General features: G+C 39.8%; 2 protein-coding genes across 2 annotated transcripts; both read right to left on the minus strand.

Annotated features, from left to right (window-relative positions):
* Positions 1-2,112: 2,112 nt before the first annotated feature.
* Positions 2,113-5,929, minus strand: ZBTB6 (zinc finger and BTB domain containing 6). The gene is made up of 2 exons (XM_047069176.1): positions 5,385-5,929; positions 2,113-4,228 (listed from the first exon to the last, which is right to left on the minus strand). Exon 2 carries the CDS (start codon positions 4,217-4,219, stop codon positions 2,948-2,950), a length of 1,272 nt encoding a protein of 423 aa, XP_046925132.1. The 5' UTR covers positions 4,220-4,228; positions 5,385-5,929; the 3' UTR covers positions 2,113-2,947.
* A 65-nt stretch (positions 5,930-5,994) lies between these two features.
* ZBTB26 (zinc finger and BTB domain containing 26) lies at positions 5,995-20,013 on the minus strand. Its single transcript, XM_047069172.1, has 2 exons — positions 19,943-20,013; positions 5,995-10,828 (listed from the first exon to the last, which is right to left on the minus strand). The coding sequence occupies exon 2, from the start codon at positions 10,816-10,818 to the stop codon at positions 9,493-9,495; it is 1,326 nt and encodes a 441-aa protein (XP_046925128.1). The 5' UTR covers positions 10,819-10,828; positions 19,943-20,013; the 3' UTR covers positions 5,995-9,492.
* Between the last annotated feature and the right edge of the window lie 84 nt (positions 20,014-20,097).

A 20,097-nucleotide genomic window follows, 5' to 3' on the forward strand; every position in this document is an offset into this window, starting at 1 on the left:
ATCACTTTCACAAAACAACCCTGCCCCCCAAGCAAATATCTCAAAGTGCTTACCAAAAATGTCACAAGAATCTTACAAGGCACACATAAAACTTAAACATAGTTCAACCATAATTTTTTTTTTCAAACAGCAAAGATAGTAGATACCAATTCCTAAAAAAACAGTTTATTACTATTCTTTTACCCTTCCCTCCCATCTCCATCCCTCCCCCACAAAATTTCATCCTAGGAAGCAACATAAGAAAAGTACTTCAATCACAAACTATTTCTGAAAGAAAAATGTTTTCATACCTACAAATGGTCAATTATAGGTCAAATGGGAAAGAAAATTAAATGTTGTACTATCGTGTTCTCCAGTGGAAGAAAAACACTACTTAGTTTAGAAAAATTCTGTCTCCAAAGTAGTACTCAAATAGCAACATTCATAAAGACACAAAACTCTCCTCTCTTGCTTTCCCCTCTTCTCTGTTCTTAGGAACTCAGGAAGATTTAAATATAAAATCATGAGAACTTTAGACCTGGAAATGATTTTAGAAATTACCAAGTTGAAATTTATTGTTTTATATATAAGTTTAAGAAAAACTGATAGAGAAGTGACCTGTCCAATGTCACTAAGAAGGACATGGGGGAAGGGATATGAAGTTGGTTTTCTTATCAAAGATGAGAGCTGGACTCTTTAAAGTCTCTCCCAGAGTTAAAGTCTATGGAGAATATATTTTTCCCAAAAATATCACAAAAAAGGATATTTAACATTTGTAACAATCAACATGTGATCAATCACAAAATTCTTATAAATGGTACAAAGTATATTACATTTTCAAATGTGGAAGGGCTTCAACAGAACCTAGAGATAGCAGAAATTCTACATAAAGTTGAGGTGAGTACAGGAGGAACAGAACATTTTGAAAGTAAGATGTATCCAGTCAGGCTTCTTTACTAAAAGTAGTTCCTGCATTTTAGAGAGTATGATTTTCCCTGCAATAGATTTTAATCTTTGTTATGACAATTAAAAGTCTCGTGTTATTTGTACACAGGGAGAGTAGAGAGCAATGGCTCATAACACAATAAAAAATATTACTTTCACTAAAATAATCATACAGTCATGGTTTTGCTTTTGGCTCATTTCTGGAAATACAGAAACTCTAGGGATGGTTAGGATTTTTGTCAACTTGTGGTAAATGAAAAATGCATTAATATACATGAAGTTATTAATAATTAAGAGAACACTAATAGCTAGCCATAAACTATTCATCTAGTGACAACAACATAATATATATGGCCAACTTAAAGTGAAAAAGGGAAGGGCGCCTGGGTGGCTCAGTTGGTTGACTGCCCAGCTCTTGATTTCGGCTCAGGTCATGATCTCGCAGTTTGTGGGATTGAGCCCCGTGTCAGGCTCTGCACTGACAGTGAGGAGCCTTCTTGGGATTCTCTCTCTCTCTCTCTCTCTCTCTCTCTCTCTCTCTCTCTCTCTCTCTCTCCATCTCTGCCCCTCCCCTGCTCGTGTTCTCTCTCTCAAAATAAATAAACATGAAAAATAAGTTTTTAAAAAAAAAGTAAAAACGGAATAAATTATTAAAATACACACAAAGTGGATGACTCTCAAAGTCATTCTGTTTGGTGAAAAAATCGTCTCACAAGGGAACACCAGAAGATTCCATTCTGACAATCCACAAAAAGCAATATTACACAATGGAGAACTATTGCCAGGATTTAGAGACAGGTGGAGGAGTTGACTACAAAGGGGCATCATAAGGGAGTTTTTAGGGATGATGGAATGTTCTGTATCCTGATTGCAGTGGTGGTTGCACAAATTTACATGAATTAAAATTCATGGACATGTAGACCAAAAACAAAGGTCAGTTTTACTACATGTTAACTAGAAAATAAAATAAATTTTAAAAAGGAAAGAAAGAATAGAAAGAATATCTTTGGTAAGTTGGGATTTTTCTCCTTAATGTTTATTTTTTAGAGAGAGACCGAGCACAGCTGGGGGAGGAACAGACAGAGGGAGACACAGAATCTGAAGCAGGCGCCAGGCCCCAAGCTGTTAGCACAGAGCCCAGAGTGGGGCTTGAACTCACAAACTATGAGATCATGGCCTGGGTTGAAGTCAGATGTTTAACTGACTAAGCCACCCAGGTGCCCCCAAATTGGAATTTCTAAAAGAAATTTTTCAGAGTTTCATGCCAATGGTATAATTTCACTGGTCATAAAATTACTAAATACAACTCTGTTAAATAAAATTGAGAAACCTGGGCCCAATTAATCACTTCTAAATTATGTATACTAACAAGTCATGGAAACATCATTTTAAGATTAGCCCACATACAAGGAAATTCTGCTACTCCCAAGTGAATTTGAAGTGTGTTCCCTTACGGTTTAAAACAAGTACCTTGGTACTCAGTTAAGAATCCAACAGTAGTTTGTAAATATATATATAGATACACACACACATATATGTAATATGTGTATATATATATATATATATTTCACTAGTTCTACAAAGAACTAATAATGGATCATAGCGGGTTTTTTTAAGTTATTTTCTCTTCCTGTTATCCTAATTCCTAAAAATTATTATATGGTTGGGATTTTACATTTATATCATTTATCTAGAGACTCAAAATCAGAACCTAGAAATACTGCTGGATCCTCTGTCACTGGAATCAAGAATATTTAAGACAGGAACATTATTTCTCTAGTTATACCACTGGGACTTACATATAATACATGAGATAAGACAGCATCCCATTAGCTTTATCATGTCTCCCACACTTTGGAACTGTTCGTAGAAGTTCAGAAAGAATAACACGTGTAGGCAGACCAAAATTAAGACCCAAAGATGGGGGAGGAGGGGAATGCAGTATAACTATACTGCTGCATTTCTATAGAAAAACTTGCCTAACAGAACGATACAAGGCTTACATAGCAAGGTGTGGTTCTAATTATAGTAGATTTTGCCTTTTGAGATCATGCCTGGGTAGTTTTTCACTACTACTTCTGCCATGGACAGAGGTTAAGTGCTTTTTGAGGGCAGATTTGTGCTTGAAATCCATGTCACAACAGTGGCATTTGTATGGGCGATCTCCACTGTGTATGTTCAAGTGGTCCTGAAGTGTGCTTTTGGCAGTAAAGGTCTTCAAGCACACAGTGCACTGAAAGGGCCGTATGCCCATGTGCCCTCGAATGTGCCGGTTGAGATTTTTCTTCTGTGTAAATGTTTTCCCGCACTGTAAGCATAAGAACAGTTTATGCATCTTAAGGTGGCGCAGATAGTTTTCAACGTGAAGAAATCCTCGGGGACACCTGGGGCACTGGTGCCTCAGTGAATAAGCATCCTCCAGGTTCTGAATCTCATTCACTGTACCATGACTTCCTTCAGTATTCTCACAGAATAAGCTCTGATCTTGATTCCCAGGAACTTCTGCCACTCTGCTCTCAACTGTAGAATTGATCAGTGAATGCTGTGTTTCAGAGAAATACATGGTTGCTTTTGAAGAGGTACAAGGCTGTGAAAACTGCTCATTTTCTACACCGGCAGTACTGATAGATTCCACATGGAGGATACAAATTTCGTTATCTTTAAAACCAATATCTACTGAAGACAGCTCTGGTGACTTCATTTCCTTCCTCTCTGATGTCAACTCTGCTGTAGACTGTAAAACATTGCTTTCTTCTTCTTTTACGTGAAAATCTACGTTTATGGGACTGTCTTCTGAAATTTCAATTATCTCACAGTCTTTATCTGAATTTTCTTCTTCATTTTTAACATCTGGATCAGAGGACTGACACAGGTCGGTATGCTGATTGTTATTTTTCATAGAAAGATCAATTTCCAGATACTTTGACAAAGCTTCTGTGCACTTTTCCACAATGTGAACCATCTGCAGGTAACTAGCAGCAGTCAAATATTTCAAAAGCTCTTTCCTTTTAACTTCAAGTGCTCCTGTATAGCAAGACAGCAACAGTTTTCTGCCAACTTCTGCACTCTGCAAGATGGTGATTCTGACATGTTTTGACTGCGTAAGTAAAAACTGATCTCTCATGAAAGTGGAGCAAGCAGCTAAAATCACCTTGTGCCCCTGGAACTCGGTGTCATTAATATAAATTGACACATCACAAAATAAATTCTGCTGTCTCAAGAGATTCATTTTCTGCAAGACTACATCTCCTTGCTGTTCAAACTGGAAATGCAGGACATCGGATTCAGCAGCCATGGTCACAATCTAAGCAAAATAAAACACAAACATTGACGTAAAGAGAGGAAATGCTTTCCTACACTGTGATGGTAAAAACAAACACAAATCCCAAACCTGAATTGGGTAAAAGAAGACTCAAATTCTAATCTGAGTACGAAGAGCGAAACCCTATGCCACCGTCTCACAACCCAGAAAATTAGAACGCATTTCTCTATGATCTCTTAACACACTTTTCATATTTTTGTTACAGTACTTATTATACGGAGTTGTACTTAACAGTTTCTGTTTTTCTTCTTGGCTAAATTTTATCTATATTGTGGTCCAGGACACTGTTAATACCTACGAGTAAGAGGACTTAACATAGTCTCCCACATTAGAAACCTTAATGGAATCTCCAAGCTTCCTATTCCCCGTCAGTACTGCAGGTCCTCATTCTGTTCCCCGGGGGGACCACTGCAAGGTCTTTCAACAGGTCTCCTTGATACCACACTCTCCCATATTCCCAGCCTCCTCAGTGCCACCAGAACTAACATCTTTTAAATTTTTTTTTTTTTTTTTTTTTACTCTCTTCTACTTTATATTCTCCATTGTTCTCCTCTACCTCCAGAACAGCCTACTCTTTTTAGCAGATAGAAGATCATTCACGATTTGGTCCTAACCATCTTTAAGGCGTTATCTTTTCTCGATTTTTCATCTGAGCTCCTTCCATATTGAGATTTTCACCACTGCCCAGACAAGAAGACCCGAATACACTTTTGCACATGTTATGTTTGCGCTTCCAGGTCCTCTTTTCAGCTAGTGATGTGGTTCCTTTAAGCCCCCAAATCACTTAAGACCGCTGTTGACTCCTCCTTCGGTCTCTCCAACAGTCAGTTCCTCCGAAAAGCACCACGAAAAGGTGCCTGGTTCATCTGAGTTCCCGCAGCGAACGCAGGGGCCGGCACAGAACAGGCGCTACTGAGGGAACATCTGTTGAACCGACCCGGACCCCAGCTGGCCTGGAAGATCCTGCAGGTCGCCACACACGGGTTCTTCCCGAGCTAAGCCCGCCAAGACCGTAGGCCTTGTCGCCCAAAGGGTTGTAGCACCAGTCCAACCTCCCCGCCCGCGCTTAGGGGCCTTCCTCCTCCACCTCGCCCTCTTCGGGCTTCCCCACCGGCCCGTCCCGATCGCGCTAACTCACCGACTCAGAGAGCCAGAAAGCAGCTTTCCGCAGCAGCGGCGGCCTAGGCCGGAAGGTGGACTTAGCCTGGGAGGAAACACATCCGGTGTCAACTAGCTCCGCTCCTCACTGGGGTGGGCTGGCGTCCCGGAAGGACATCCTGAGACAGTCTCCCTTCCTCACTCACTCCCCCCGCTCCTGGAATGACAGAGAGGCACCCGAATTCCGGCAAATCCCATCTCTCCTGCCCCAGTTTCGGCACGCGACCGTTCCCCTTCGTGAGTTCTCCCCAACGTCCGTATCGCAGACGGGTTGTGAACTGGGGTACAGCGCACCTATTCGGAATACCCTGCGCCGGAACCGCTGGGAGGCCCTCATGGGCTGTTACGGGCCGGGCCGGGTTTTCCTCACTCGGCCTTCTACAATTTCAAAGGTGGCAGAGGAGAGGAGAGGAGACTGCCATGGGGATCAACATTCGAGATTGCCTAGCTAATGACCATCAGGATCTGACTCCCACCTCTGGATCTCACTTTACCAATCCTTCGCGTGTCCCCGTTCCCCACCCACCAGTTCTGGTCGAACCCAGCCCTTGTATCTTAACTCTTGGGGCTGCTTCCTCCCACGTGCCCTATCCATCCTCCTCCCTATCATCCTTCAAAATCTTGTTCATAAATCACGTCATCCCTGAAGCCATCCTGAACTGCCCTTAAATTAGTTGGCTCCCCGTTGGGAGCCCGTAAACCCTTTGGCCGCCTTCATTATTGCAATTATCATACCTGTAATGAAATCTGTGACCCATCTGATCGGAGGTATTTAGGACAGTGATTTATGATCTCCGCATTCCCTAAATCTGGCACTGAGTAGGCATCAGGTATTTTCCAAATGAAGTTATGTTCTGAACCAATTCTGAAAAGCAGTAACTCTACCCTTCAGTCAACAGGTTCTCCTGGAAGTAACTGACCCAACTAACAATTTCTGGTTAACCAGATTTGCTTCGGAGGCCAAGCTCAGCGTGCTTGATTAATAAACAATAGGAGTGAAGAAAGCATTTCTTTTTCAAATTCAGGCAATTGAAAAGGAAAGCAGAAGGGAGAGAAAAAAGAAACCACTGACACCACAGATTTAATTGTCACACTTTTATTAAGGAAACTTCCCCATAATAAGTGAAGAGGTAGTTCATAGTATGTCTAACATACAACAGACTTAGAACAGCTATTCACCAGCTGAAATAAAATATTCTGGTTTGTTTGTTTAGGACAATCTTTTAGAAGTGGTGACTCTGGTCACCATTTATAGATCTTCTAATAAAGAAACTAAAACAAAACCACATCTGATTTACTTCAGAGCCACTTCAGTTTGGAGTTTGTCTTTAAAATTAAATAAATAAATAATGGTGACACGGTAATTTTTTAAAAACCAAGTTATGGTAAAGAGAGTCCTTTTTAATTATCTTGGGGATCCATAAAATACAAATGCAGAATGACTAAGGTTTTAGAAAACCTTTCTTCTCTATAAGAATATGACTAGTTTTGAAAGTCATCTTCCCTTATAAAATGTATTTGATATCAGTAACTTGACCACTTTGAAATACAATCTAAGAAACATGTATAAAGGAGAAAAGTCAAGTCCCACCAAAATTAAGAAAATGTCTCACAGAAACAAAACACCTCTCCAGCCAAGAAATGGAGGAGACTGTAAATCACTTCAGTGGTTTGCAGTTGCAAAAGGTGAGAACCAGTTTTACTGATTAAAAAACCCCATCAAGATGCTGATTTTAAGTGATCAAAGAAAGCAAGGCATTTTCTTTATTATTCCCAGTATAAAATCACCTTCTCTAAGACCACATGAGACCATATGAGACCACATGAGACCATAAGCTCTGTGAGGGCAGGGACCTTAGCAATCTTACCTTCAATATCCTCAGTATCTAGCATAGTGCCTGGCAACAAAGGTACCCAATAAATGTTTCTCAAATGACTCAATGAACCCAGAAATAGTCTCCAACCAAAGAGACCAATCATATTGAACTCATGTCTTTTAGTCTTCAAACCAGTAACAAAAACAGGACATGAATGTAAGTGAAGGAAGCACTCCAACTTCCTATTTCCCTATGATGAAATGATGTTCAGAGAAACACTGGTTAACATTAATGTCTCACTGTTGCATAGAACTGGTACTCTTTGGCTGGATCATATAAAAATCAGAATGCTAGGTAGCATCATGAAACCATAAAATGAGTGACTTTGGGCATAAGATACCTATTAGTCTTATCACTCAATTTTATTCTCATTTTAAGGATTTTAACAAAAGGTAGAAATTATACCTCAAATCAGATTCACATGTAAATGCATCAAATTATAACAGCTCGAAGAATTCCCTGTGACTATTCAAGTTAAACTCAAGTTTTGGTTTATCTGTACATGCATTCTCATAGCTCAAAAGTAAAAACAAAAGCCCAATGGAAACTAAATAAACACTGCTTCCAGACAAAATCAGATTCACATTTGTTTCCTTCTCACATTATTCTTACTTGTCTTTTTTCTCCCTGACCACCATCTAGCAAATCAATCACTTGCTTGAGCAGAATGTAATATTCATCCTAACCAAAAAAATAATTAACAAAAATACATCCTTCCTGTGATGTTTTGTTTGTAAAACCTGGGCTGTCTCAAAAAGCCAACAGGGATTCCAAAAAGTGAAGCACAAACTAGGAGCTTTTTGCTGATAATAATACCCTTGATCATGTACTAAATCTTTTTAAGCTAAGAGATAGTGAGAAATAAGGAGAGATTAGCTCATATTTTTAGTCACTTCTCTACTTTGGCCAACCTTGGCCAGGCCACCTCTTTGGGCTTTGGATACCCCAGCTTAAATAAAAGAGGTGGAGTATATGATCGCTTAAAGATTCTCTAAGGGACCCTAAGACTCCTATTACCTAAATCTAATTCATGAGTCAAAAACTACTAAGACTCAAAATTTTCTTTCTGAACTATAACATGTGCTTTAGGAAAAACAATTGTGTCTTTCCATATTGGAAGATCAATTCTGCATTAGTGATCTATCAAACATGGCAAGGTAGGACTATGTACCTTTTTAGGACTATCTGAATGCAAAAACCCAATTGCTCCTTCTGTGATCCACTTTTTTCATCCATCTTAGAAACTAGTGTACATGAAGAAATGAGGATACAGAGATTATTACAGTACAACAGACAAAACTCTGAAGGCCAAACTCACCTTTCGGAAGGCTAACCTCTAAAACAATCCAGAGACTGACTCCCAAATAGCCTCTTTTGAGAGAGACCATTATACTTTAGCACATTTTCAGTGTGCCTGGGGCAATCCTGATTTGAAAAGCATCAACAAGTATGATACACATTAATTATAAGCATTTGGCTTCTTTTCGGGAAGACCTCCCATGTAAGTGCTATTGTAAACTGTACTTCTATCCTTTGTTAATTATGCTTCTCATGCTAACTATTTGTCTGTAGGTGTTGCCGAAAACATTGTACTCTGGTCTATGTGAACAACACAGTGACATGAAGTTGGGCTATAATACTGTTGAAAAGAGCACAGAACAACCCAAAATACTTCATAGCCAGCTCCAAGACAAGTACAAATGGTAGGAGGCAGATTCATTATCAATAGGCAATTAACAATAGGCAGCCAGAAGTTTTATGACATATTCAGGCCAAGAGCAATATCCTCTTATATCTCAGCCTGTTTTCTGCCAAAGAAAAATACTATTCACTTCTCTTAGCACAGCATCTATTAGTGGACCATAGGTGATGTTATTAACTCACTGGTACCCTCAGGATGTGCCCAGTGAAAAGCCTAAAATAGTGTCGGTCTAAAACAAAGGTCAATGTTAGGTAGACAAACGGAATACTCCTTGGAAAAGTAAAACAGACATCACAGGATAAATAATTCAAAACACGAAATGGGAGAGGGCAAAAGGAAGGCAAGACCACTCCAAGTGGTAAGTTGCCTGGTCTGTTAGTGCTTTGACTCACCCCTACAACCTGCACAGAGGCTTTGGAGAAGTCAAACTAGCAAAATCACTCCTAAAAAGATTCAAGACTATTGCCACGTTTTCAGTCAGTTCTAAGTTGTGAGCATAAAGCCCCTACTCAATTCACACAAGTACTATCGTTTCTTAAGTTCAAGACAGCTTGGGCCAGTTTACCTGCATCCAGGACCTGTGTTGCATCAGGCTGTGGCTGACACCCTTTAGAGTCTGAGACTGTTGTACATGCAAAAGAATCAAAATCCACTGTGAGGTCTTGCACATTTCTTTCATTGGCATTATCAAAACTGTTTTTGCCATGCAGCTGTTTAAGATGTTTCCTCAAAACTGGCTTATGTGCAAAAACCATGTCACAATAGTTACACTTATGGGGCTTATCTCCACTGTGAAGGTTAAGATGATCCTGTAAGGAACACTTCTGAGAAAAGGTTTTCCCACAGATCTTACACTGGAAAGGTTTAATGCCGGCATGCACACGCATGTGTCGATGAAGGTTGCCTTTCTGAGTAAAAGTCTTGCCGCAGAGTAGACACATAAAGAGTTTGTGCATTTTTAAATGGTTGGCGTAGTTCTCCAGGTGACGAAACACCCTGGTACACTTTGGGCACTGGTGATGCCACTGTAGGCCTTTGTCTACACCTCGAATATTAGGCCCAAAGACATCTTTTGAGGCCATGATGATATTATCACTGCCTGCGTAAGAGAGGGCATAATTGTGGAGATGGTTTTGTTCTATTTCACTTACTCTGTTTTCCACAGTTGAATTTATCAGGGAATGCTGGGGCTCTGATGAATGTAAAGCAGTGGGTTCAGAAGAAATAAACTGGTTCTGATCTTTTTTACTTCTAACCTCAGATACATCCCCAATAGATTCTACCTTAACAATCTGAATATCACTGTCCTCCATATCCATACTGTCTTCAGATGGATGAATACAAGGTGAATCCTGTTTTGGGGAGCCTCTGGCATCTCCCTGCTGTTCTTTTGACTGGGGAGAAGCACTCTGTGGTTCACATCCCTCTTTACTATCCATTGGTTGTTTTGGCTTTATAAACTTCCACAAGGCCTGTGTGCACCGTTCTACAATGTGGCTCATCTGAAGAAAACTTGCAGCAGTCAAGTAATTGACCAGTTCCATTTCAGGGAATTCCAGCACACCACTATAACAGGATAAGAGCAATTGTCTCCCCACTTCGGAACTCTGCAATATGGAGATTTTCACCTCTCTGGAATCATTCAGTAAAAACTGGTCTCTTAAGAAGGGGGAACCTGCAGCAAACACAATTTTATGCCCCTGTACCTCAATATCATCTATGAGAACTGTAACATCACAAAATTTATTCTCTTCTCTTAATTTGTTCATTTTTTGTAACATTGAATCTCCATAATTTTCAAACTTGAAGTGAAGGAGATCTGATCTTTCAGACATTTTGGCAGACCTAAAGAACAGAAATGTAAAAAGGATGAATTTAAGAAAATTCAAACAATTAAGAAACCTGGATTTTTCCTTCCAAAACCAAATTTGTGTTGTCATATCTCTTTGTATGTATCCAAATGATATTTTCCTTGAAAGAGGAAGCTAGTGTAACAGCTTTCAAAGGCTGTTAAAAATTAGTCCTTACCAACATCAAGTGTCAATTGCACCTAAGGAGTGGACTTGTATTAGTGTACATGGCTTGGCATCCATTCAACTTTTTAAGATACTTAATACAAGAACAGTGTTTGAGTTACTCCAAGAGCATTTTCTTGCTTCTCAAATCAGAATTTTATCAGGTTTCAAAAACAAACTGAAAACATCCCAGCAAGTAATAACAAAGTAACTGTTTTCTTTTGCATGATACTGTGAAATCCTGCTTCTTCAAAGACAAAATGTTTTCCTTTGCTTTCTATTTTTTAAAATAATGTCTTTTTTTTTTAAGTTCTATTTATTTATTTTGAGAGAGAGATGGTGAGAGCACAAGTAGGGGAGGAGCGGACAAAGAGGAAGAGAGAGAATCCCAAGCAGGCTCTGTGTTGCCAGCACAGAGTCCAACGTGAGGCTTGAATTCACAAACCATGAGATTATGACCTGAGCCAAAATCAAGAGTCAGATGCTTAACCAACTGAACCACCCAGGCGCCCCTCTTTGCTTTCTATTTTAAAGAACTCCAGTGACATTGCTTGCCCCATCCCTTGGTAAATCCTCTTCTATTTAAACTGATGGGAATTTATTCATACAAGCATTTCTGCAATAAACTGAAAGTCACAAACTTAAAGGGACAATGTTTACACAGTATCAAAGGCACAGGTCTTTATCCTGTGCATTTTGGACAAATATAACTCAAACATTTCTTGATATAGAAACTAAATATTTGATATAGAAAACCCAGATGAGCCACTTGGTGGGAATCTGAGTAGGAATAAAGTCAATCAAATGAATAGCTTAGAGATTTTGTTCTTCTTCTTTATCCCTCTTTATCTATCATTACTCATCAACTGGACTATTAGAATAGGATCATAAATGTTCCTTGGGCTCCAGCTTCTGTACCTTCTAATCCAGCTTCTATACCACATGTCAGCTTTCAAAAATGTTGGCTCTGATTATATGTAACCCCCACCTAAAATCCTTCTGTGACTTCCCATTGTCTCCTGGATGAAGACTAACCTTTGAGTATAAACTGATGAAGTAAACTTCATAATAATTAAGGTAAACATTGGTGTAATGCATTCAACCATGGAGAAGGTGTCTTTGCCAAACTCTCTGCCTTTCTGTCCCTTTACGTAGTATATCCCTTGGAGAAAGTCCCTATGTTTTGATTCCAAACTCCCTAAATGATTTTCTGGTAATTTGGCTTCCCATGTGTCTCTCTCTAGGGAAGAATGAATTAGCCATGCCAACAGGATAATTCCAGTCCCCTAGTCATTATAAAAAAAAGTAAACTGGCAGCCTGTTTATGCAGCAGTCTTCTGTGACATCAGGTATATCAGCTCTGCTCTTGAGAAATAATCTTAGTGCATCAATAAATTTACCTTGAATTTTGTGCATTCATCAACTCTATAGTGGAAAATCACATGAGACAACCAGCTGTGCTTGGCCACATCTGGATCCTGAAGCCCAATCTTTACAATCTTATCTTCTACAACAGTGACTAAGCAAGGGTCATAGAACATCAGCTCCTGAAGCAGAGTCCAGATCTTATTCATACTGCATACAAACTCATAGTGCATGAGAGCACTCTATTGACTCCAGCTCTTAGCACAGTTGCAGTTCTCTCTTTAGTCTAGAGCACTACTCTAATACGGACTCTTCTTCCTTCCTCCCTCCCTTCCTCCCTCCCTTCCTTCCTTCCTTCCTTGTAATCTCTACACCCAACATGGGGCTCAAACTCATGACCCTGAGAACGAGAGTCAGACACTCTACCAATTGAGACAGCCAGCCAGGCACCCTATGACTCCTTTATTTTATTTCTTGAGGCCCATACCTAACCTCTTACACTAAAACAGTTGTCTTTACTGGACCTATCACATAGCACTTCCAACGTTAACACTCAAAATACTTTATTAAATACAGTACCTGTTCCTTCCCCTCCAACTGCAAGCTTCATGGCATTAGAGGGAAACATCTCCACCCCACTCAATGAGTCTGATGCTGGGAACCTGCATCTTCTAGGGCAAAACACTTTTTCCTTTTGCTTTAAATTCTACTTATTGCAGCCACATTACTGGCCAGAACCTCTTCTGTTCAAACTGGTGTGTATTCCCATCACCTAAATATTGTACTAAACATATAGTAGGTGCTCAGTTGGTATTTGTTGAACCTACAGGATCTGACAGCAGAAAGAAGGAAGAATTGCTGTTAGGAAGAGCAGCTCAGTCTGTGAAAGCATTACGGCTCTGAGGCCACGAAAGCCTAGAAAGGAATGAAAGTGGGAATAAGAGGTAAAGAAAAATAGTAAAAGATATTTTGAGGAACTTGGTAAATGACTAGATCCAGAGAATGAAAAAAAAAAAAAAAGGGATGTATAAAGGTTTCAAACTTAAGAGTTCAACTGAATGAAACTATCACTGAAAGAGGTGAAATGTAGGAGGGGGAACTGGTATGGCACAGGTATATTAACAAACATATACAGACATAAATGAACTTTTCCTTTGTATGGCATTCTGAATGTACAGATATGAATAATTACAATAAAAATGAGAGAGGAAGGAGGCAGAGAAGCAAATGCAGCATCAGAGAAAAGATGGTGAATATCAAAAAGGAAAAAATCTAGGAGATACAAGAAACGTATCAAAAAAGAAACCAGCAAAACTGTATTATCACTGGTTAGTTTTAGCAATCACAGTATCCTAATTCAGTCATTCTGGAAACAGTGAATGCCCCAATTTATAACCAGAAGTTATAAAAATGACTGTTGTTTCAAGTGGCCAAACAAAAGGGGCATTCTTTCTTAGAGTTTAGCTTGTCCTTAGTCACCCTCAGGTCAGTATTTTTCTACACATACCCAAAAATGATCATTAATTGCTTCCATCTATAGGATGACAATACACACAGTGTTTGAGACAACTATCCTCAGAAATAACTGTTCCTGGAAGCTCCAAAGATGAGGAGCTGGAGTACTTCCTATCAATCAGCCTCAAGAAACTTAACAGCGAGAGCAGCCCAACAGTTACCCAAAGAAAGTGCTGGCTTTGATTGCTCTGCTCTAGTCTCAGAATATGAGGAAAATTGTTCTGTTTACTTTAAGTTTTCCCTAATATGTGTCAGTGCACTCTATTGGCTGTCTTTGATACACTCTTATTTCTGGGCCATGTAGTTTATCCCTTAATCAATTGCTGTTACTAGTTTCTCTTTTCAATACAATTTTAGTTATTTGAGGGCAAGGACCAACTGTTACTTGTTTTTTTAATACTTTTATTAAAAAATTTTTCTTAAATGCTTATTTATTTTTGAGAGAGAGAGAGAGAGAGAGAGTGAGAGAGAGAGGGAGAGGGAATGGGGGAGGGGCAGAGAGAGAGGGAGACACAGAATCTGAAGCAGGCTCCAGGCTCTGAGCTGCCAGCACAGAGCCCGACGTGGGGATCGAACTCACAAACCACAAGATCATGACCTGAGCCGAAGTCCCATGCCCGCCACTGGACTGAGCCACCCAGGTGTCCCACAACTGTTACTTTTTATACAGCTCATTCAACAAGACCAGCACAATAATTAACTCTTTAATGTTCCCTATGAAATCATTATTGTACTATGGTAGAGATGCTCTTCATTATCATCTTTTCTGCTTTTGAGTGTCCTGGGGAAACTTTTTCTTGGGTTTGTTTCCAAAATGGCTTTGACAATGTAAAACCAAATTTTAAATATATATATATACACATATATACACACATATATATACATATATATATACACATACACATATATATACACATATATACATATATGTACACATATATACATATACATATATATACACATATGTATATACATATATTTTTTTTTACTTTTGAAAAATGTCAAAATAGAAAGGAATAACTGTGTTTCTTATAAACTTGAGAAATAGTAGCTAATCTTTATTGAATCCTTGCTATGTCCCAGGTATAGTGCTAAGTGCTTTACCTAAATTGACCCACCTAATCCTCAAAATCTCTAAGAGGTAGGTATTATTATCATCTCCATTTTGCATATGAAGTCTTGGAGGATATAAGCAACTTGTTCAACTTATGAGAGGTGGAAAGTATTAAGTGTTAGAGCTGGAAATTGGGCCCAAGCTACGTGATGCCAAAATCCATGTATGAAACAAGACTAGCTGAAGTTTTATGAATAATGTTAACTGGGTAACTGCTCAGACTTCCTTTCTCATATCCATTCAGCTGTACAGTTATGATTTTCATACTTTTGTGTATTCAGTTATGCTTCAATAAAAGGTTTAAGTTAAAAAACAAAAGAGTACAATGTAAAGCCAAATTTGTGTCAACTCTAGAGAACTTTAATAGGAAACCATTTGGGTACGAGTCGTATTCTTGATTGCATTTTATTCCCTCAGCCTTGTTTTTTATCTTTGTTTGTCACCTATGTTATGTTATTTTCCCATCTTTTGTGTATTTATAGTTGTATACTAAGTCTGATGTCATTTGCAAATAAAAGGGACTATAGTTAACTTCTAAGCATAGTAGTAGTTTTTCCTAAATTTCATAAAAATCACTCACATAATTCTAGATTATAGTAGAGCTTCTAGTAACTAAAAGTAAAGAACTTATCAGGTAGAAGAGGGACTTGGTCACCACATTGTTGATTCTTTTCACAGAATGACTTCCAAATTCTCTCTTTATTCCAGCATTGCCACAGTTCAGGCCCTTATCATCCATTGCCTAGGTGATTGCAATTATATCTGCATACTGCCCAGTTTCTATTAGCAAGCTCTGAGTGACCTATTTCTCACACATCAATGTAATAGGAGTATTCTCACTTAAGATCACTTTTTCTGGGGCACCTGTGTGGCTCAGTTGGTTAAGCATCCAACTCTTGATTTCATTTCAGGTCATGATCCTACAGTTCGTGGGTTCAAGGCCCACATCAGGCCATGCACTCACAGTGTGGGACCTGCTTGGGATTCTCAGTCTCTCTCTCCCTCTCTGCCCCTTCCCCCGCTTGCGTGCACACGCACGCTCTCTCAAAATAAACATTTTTTTAAAAGATCACTTTCTCTTTGTTATATTTATACAATTCTTTCATAATTATCTCCATAACAAATGTGCCAACTGATCTGAAAATTCCTGTTCAAACAGGAGTAACCAAAAAGGATCAATGGATATTCTAAGTTGGACAATGTTTATTGCTGTGCTACAGGCAATGAGAAAATATCCAAGTTTCTTATTTAATTTTTAAAAAAAATATTTATTTCTTTTTGACTGAGAGAGAGAGCGAGCATGAGCGGGGAAGGGGCAGAAAGAGAAGTGGACAGAATATCTGAAAGGGGCTCTGCGCTGACAGCAGCAAGCCTGATGCAGGGCTCAAACTCACCACCCGAGTCGAAGTCAGAGGTTCAACCGACTGAGCCACCCAGGCGCTCCAACCAGGTTTCTTATTTCAAATGCCTCTAATAACCACTTACAAGGAAAACTTTTTTATTCCATATACTAAACTCCCAAGCTGTAGGTCAGTCTCTTTTCTCATCTACCTCATGAAAGTACCCTTATCTTTCAACTTAGCACTCATAACTATGTGGAAATTTTTCTTTGTCTCTCATTAACACCATACTTCATTTTCAAAAAGGTTACATTATATTACAGCCTTTATCTCTGTAAGCCTCAATCTTTTTCTTCTTATGGGTAACTTTTATGGCACTACATTTTCCCAAATTCTCAATCTTTTATTTTGTTTTTACTTTTAATTTTAAGTAATATACACAGAAATACATCTTCCTTGGAAAAAAATTTTTTAACTTTATTTATTTTGAGAACGAGAGAGGGTGCATATGTGTGCTAGCAGGAGAGGGGCAGGGAGAGAGAAAGAGAGAAAGAGAGAATCCCAAACAGGCTCTGCACTGTCAGCGTGGAGCCAGACACAGGGCTTGAACTCACGATTTGTGAGATCATAACCTGAGCCGAAATCAAGAGTCACACGCTTAACTCACTGAGCCACCCAGGCGCCCCTACATTCTCTAAAAAAAAAAAATCTCAAAATCCCCATCCTCATGGCCAACCTTAACCAAACTTAACTTTACCTCAAGCTACTCAAAAGTACCTGCCCTAGGCCACTATTCTATCATATGAAATGTATGATGCCTAAACTCCTGCACTGTCTAAAACCCAGCAAATCAAAAGTAAGTATCAGTGAAGAATACCTCTGAGAACAGTGGACATGAAGGAGGTGGTATGCTATTACTCTAATAGATCGAGATAGAAATAATGAGGGCCTGAACATTGACAACAATCATATGGATACAGAGAGGAAACAGATTTGAGAGATATTTCAAAGAACTGATGGACTGCTGACCAAGGTGGGGTTCAAGAAAGGATAGTTTAAGATGACTCCAAGACATTAGACTTGAGTGACTGGATTAATTTGGCAGATTGCCAGTCAATAAGCTAGGGAATATTAGAGGGGATGAAAATGGGTCTGGTCTTAAAACGTTTAGCCAGAGAATCCTACATGACATAATGGGGAAGATCCATTACCTCGCTAGACATGGGTGTGAAGCTGAAGAGGAGACCCAATTATACATAGTAAGTGATCAATGAAAGTATGGCATAAATTGACCTAATTGTGAAAGAAACTGACCTAAAATGGCACTGACTTGAATAGGATCTAAGACAGAAAAAGAGAAATAAAAATCAAATATATAATACAAACATAAGCCCATTACTTACCTGCTCAATTCGGATCTCCTTCCAAGCCTCTCAATTTTTTTATCAATGAATCTATCTTTGCCTAAATTTTTCCCATTCCTGTCAGCCCATATTCAGTCACTGCTTAGTGCAGTGGATTAAACAATGGTTTCTGAAGCCATATTTCCTAGGATCAAAACCCTGTTCAACCACTTTACTAGTTGTGTGATCCTGGGCAAGTTAATTAACCACTTCTGTGCTTCAGTTTTCCCAACTGTCAAATAGTAATATTACTTCATAGGGTTGTTATGGGAAATTAAAAATTAGGTTAATGTTTTAAAGAGCTTAGAACAGTGTCTGGAATGTGCTTGATAAGCATTTGTTAGGTGAATAAACAAATAAAGCCTGTCAACTTTCTTTGTGAAATCCTTCACATGTGCTCTTTTCTCATTCTCATTTAACACCAAACCAGTTGAGGTCCCCATTATTTCATATATCACCACCTCATCACTCTACTAAAATTGTTTTTTAAAAGGTCTCTAACGATCTCTCTCTTTTTTTAAGTAATCTCTATGCTCAACCTAGGGCTCGAACTCTTGACCCCAAGATCAAGAGCCAAATGCTCTATGGACAGAGCCAGTCAGGCGCCCCACTAATGATCTCTAACTAAAGAAATGCAATCTTTTTTTTTTTTTTCTCATTCCCCAAATGCTCTGCATGCATTGTCCCATGCAACTTCCTCAAAATTTTCTTCTCTTGATTCTGGGTCTTCTTGGACCCTGCACTTTTATACATTATCCCCTACCTCTGTTTTTGCTGTCCCACCAATTCCTCTTTCTGCTTCATAAATGCAGCCATTCTCCCCAAATATTCCCATCTTTCTCACTACTTACTTCCTGATGCCAAATATCACCACAGCTTCTACTTTGATACCAATAACTCAAACTTCTCAAACTTTTACCTCTAGCTACAACACTGGGGTTGAGCTGCGGATTTTCATTTCCAACTCTTTACTGGAGAGTTTTATGTGGCTATTCTATTATACCTTTAATTCAATATATCCAAAAAATAAATTTGCACTCTACACTGATTATGGTTTTGTTGCTGATAACGGCATCAACATTCTCCAAATACCAAAGGCCTAAAACCTAGGAATCAGCTTTGCTACCTCTTTACCCCTCAACATCCAATTTATTACGGAGTCTTCACATCATTCACTCCAGCATACTTCCCTTCTTTCCAGTTACACTGTCATAACTCCATTTCAGGACTTCATTAGCTTTCACTAGGCTTATCCCATTACTGCTTCAAAAGAATTTCCAATACGAATACCCAGACATTAGCTGAAGAATCCATAATCAGCTTATACGTTCCTTTTCTATAGACTGACTTCTAGAACAACGTGGCTTTCTACAGAGCAAATCTGACTGTATAAGTCTCCTGCTTAAACCTCCTTAAAAACTACCCATCTCTTTTAGGGTTAAACCTTTCACTATCTGGACCTCAGCCTACTTGCCCAGCCTCTTATCTCATCCTATGCACAAGAGCCCCCTATTTCCTCCTCTTCACATACAATTTACCCTCAGTCATTCCTTCACAGCCTTGCAAACTGTTCCTTCTGCCTGAAAAGCTCTTCTCCACTTTATCCTCCCCATTTAGACGTCAATTTCATTCTTCAGCTTTCCTAGCAACTGCCCTTTAAGCAGTTCACACATACACGACTGATATATATATCGCAAGAGTAATTATTTGTTTATATCTGGCTCCCAAACTTGACCCTGGAAAACTGGAAGGGTATCTTACGAAGCCCCCGTGCCTGGCATAGAGTCAGTAATAGAAAAGGTGCTGTGGCCAGTGGCCGATTTGGGGGAAACCCCGGCAAAAGTGTAACCTAGGTCAGCACGCATAGTGAGTCTAGCGGGCTGGCACTGAGGCCTTGCCAGCGCCTCAGCTCTGGCACTTCTTACAAGATGCCAGAGTCAGGCGTCCAAGCCAACTGCTGGGCCCTGGGCTGGGGTCCCAGGAAGAGGTCCCTAGGGCATAGTTAGGCTCCCCACTCCAGGCGCGGGGAAGGGAAAGGGGCGGGGCACAGCATCGGCCGGGTCAAGGGTTCCTTAAGTTTCCCCCGGCCTAGGCCAGCTCCTCGACCCCATCCCAGAGCAGGTCCCAGCCAATCTAGCGCCCCAAGGGGGCTCCCTCTTGAGAGACCCCGTACCCCTGCCCGGCGCTCCAGCCGCCTCCGCACTTACAGACCCGGGAGAAAGCCACCGTCAGGATCCGGCACCGCCAGGAGCTCCGGCCCCTCGGGGCTCCGGGAAGGGGGAGGGGCAGGGAACCCGAGCCAAAGGGGGACCCAACGGAACCGGAAGGGCAGCCCTCGCCGGACAAAACAACTTCCAGGTCC

This window comes from Lynx rufus, unplaced genomic scaffold (genome assembly GCF_022079265.1).
Source record: "Lynx rufus isolate CCGP_SWC_20201006 ecotype Redwood Valley unplaced genomic scaffold, mLynRuf1.p SCAF_10, whole genome shotgun sequence".
NCBI lineage: Eukaryota > Metazoa > Chordata > Mammalia > Carnivora > Felidae > Lynx > Lynx rufus.

What these genes read in the sequence shown, in the direction of transcription:
- ZBTB26 (XM_047069172.1), bottom strand. Translation starts at nt 10,818, where the DNA reads ATGTCTGAAAGATCAGATCTCCTTCACTTCAAGTTTGAAAATTATGGA.
- ZBTB6 (XM_047069176.1), bottom strand. Translation starts at nt 4,219, where the DNA reads ATGGCTGCTGAATCCGATGTCCTGCATTTCCAGTTTGAACAGCAAGGA.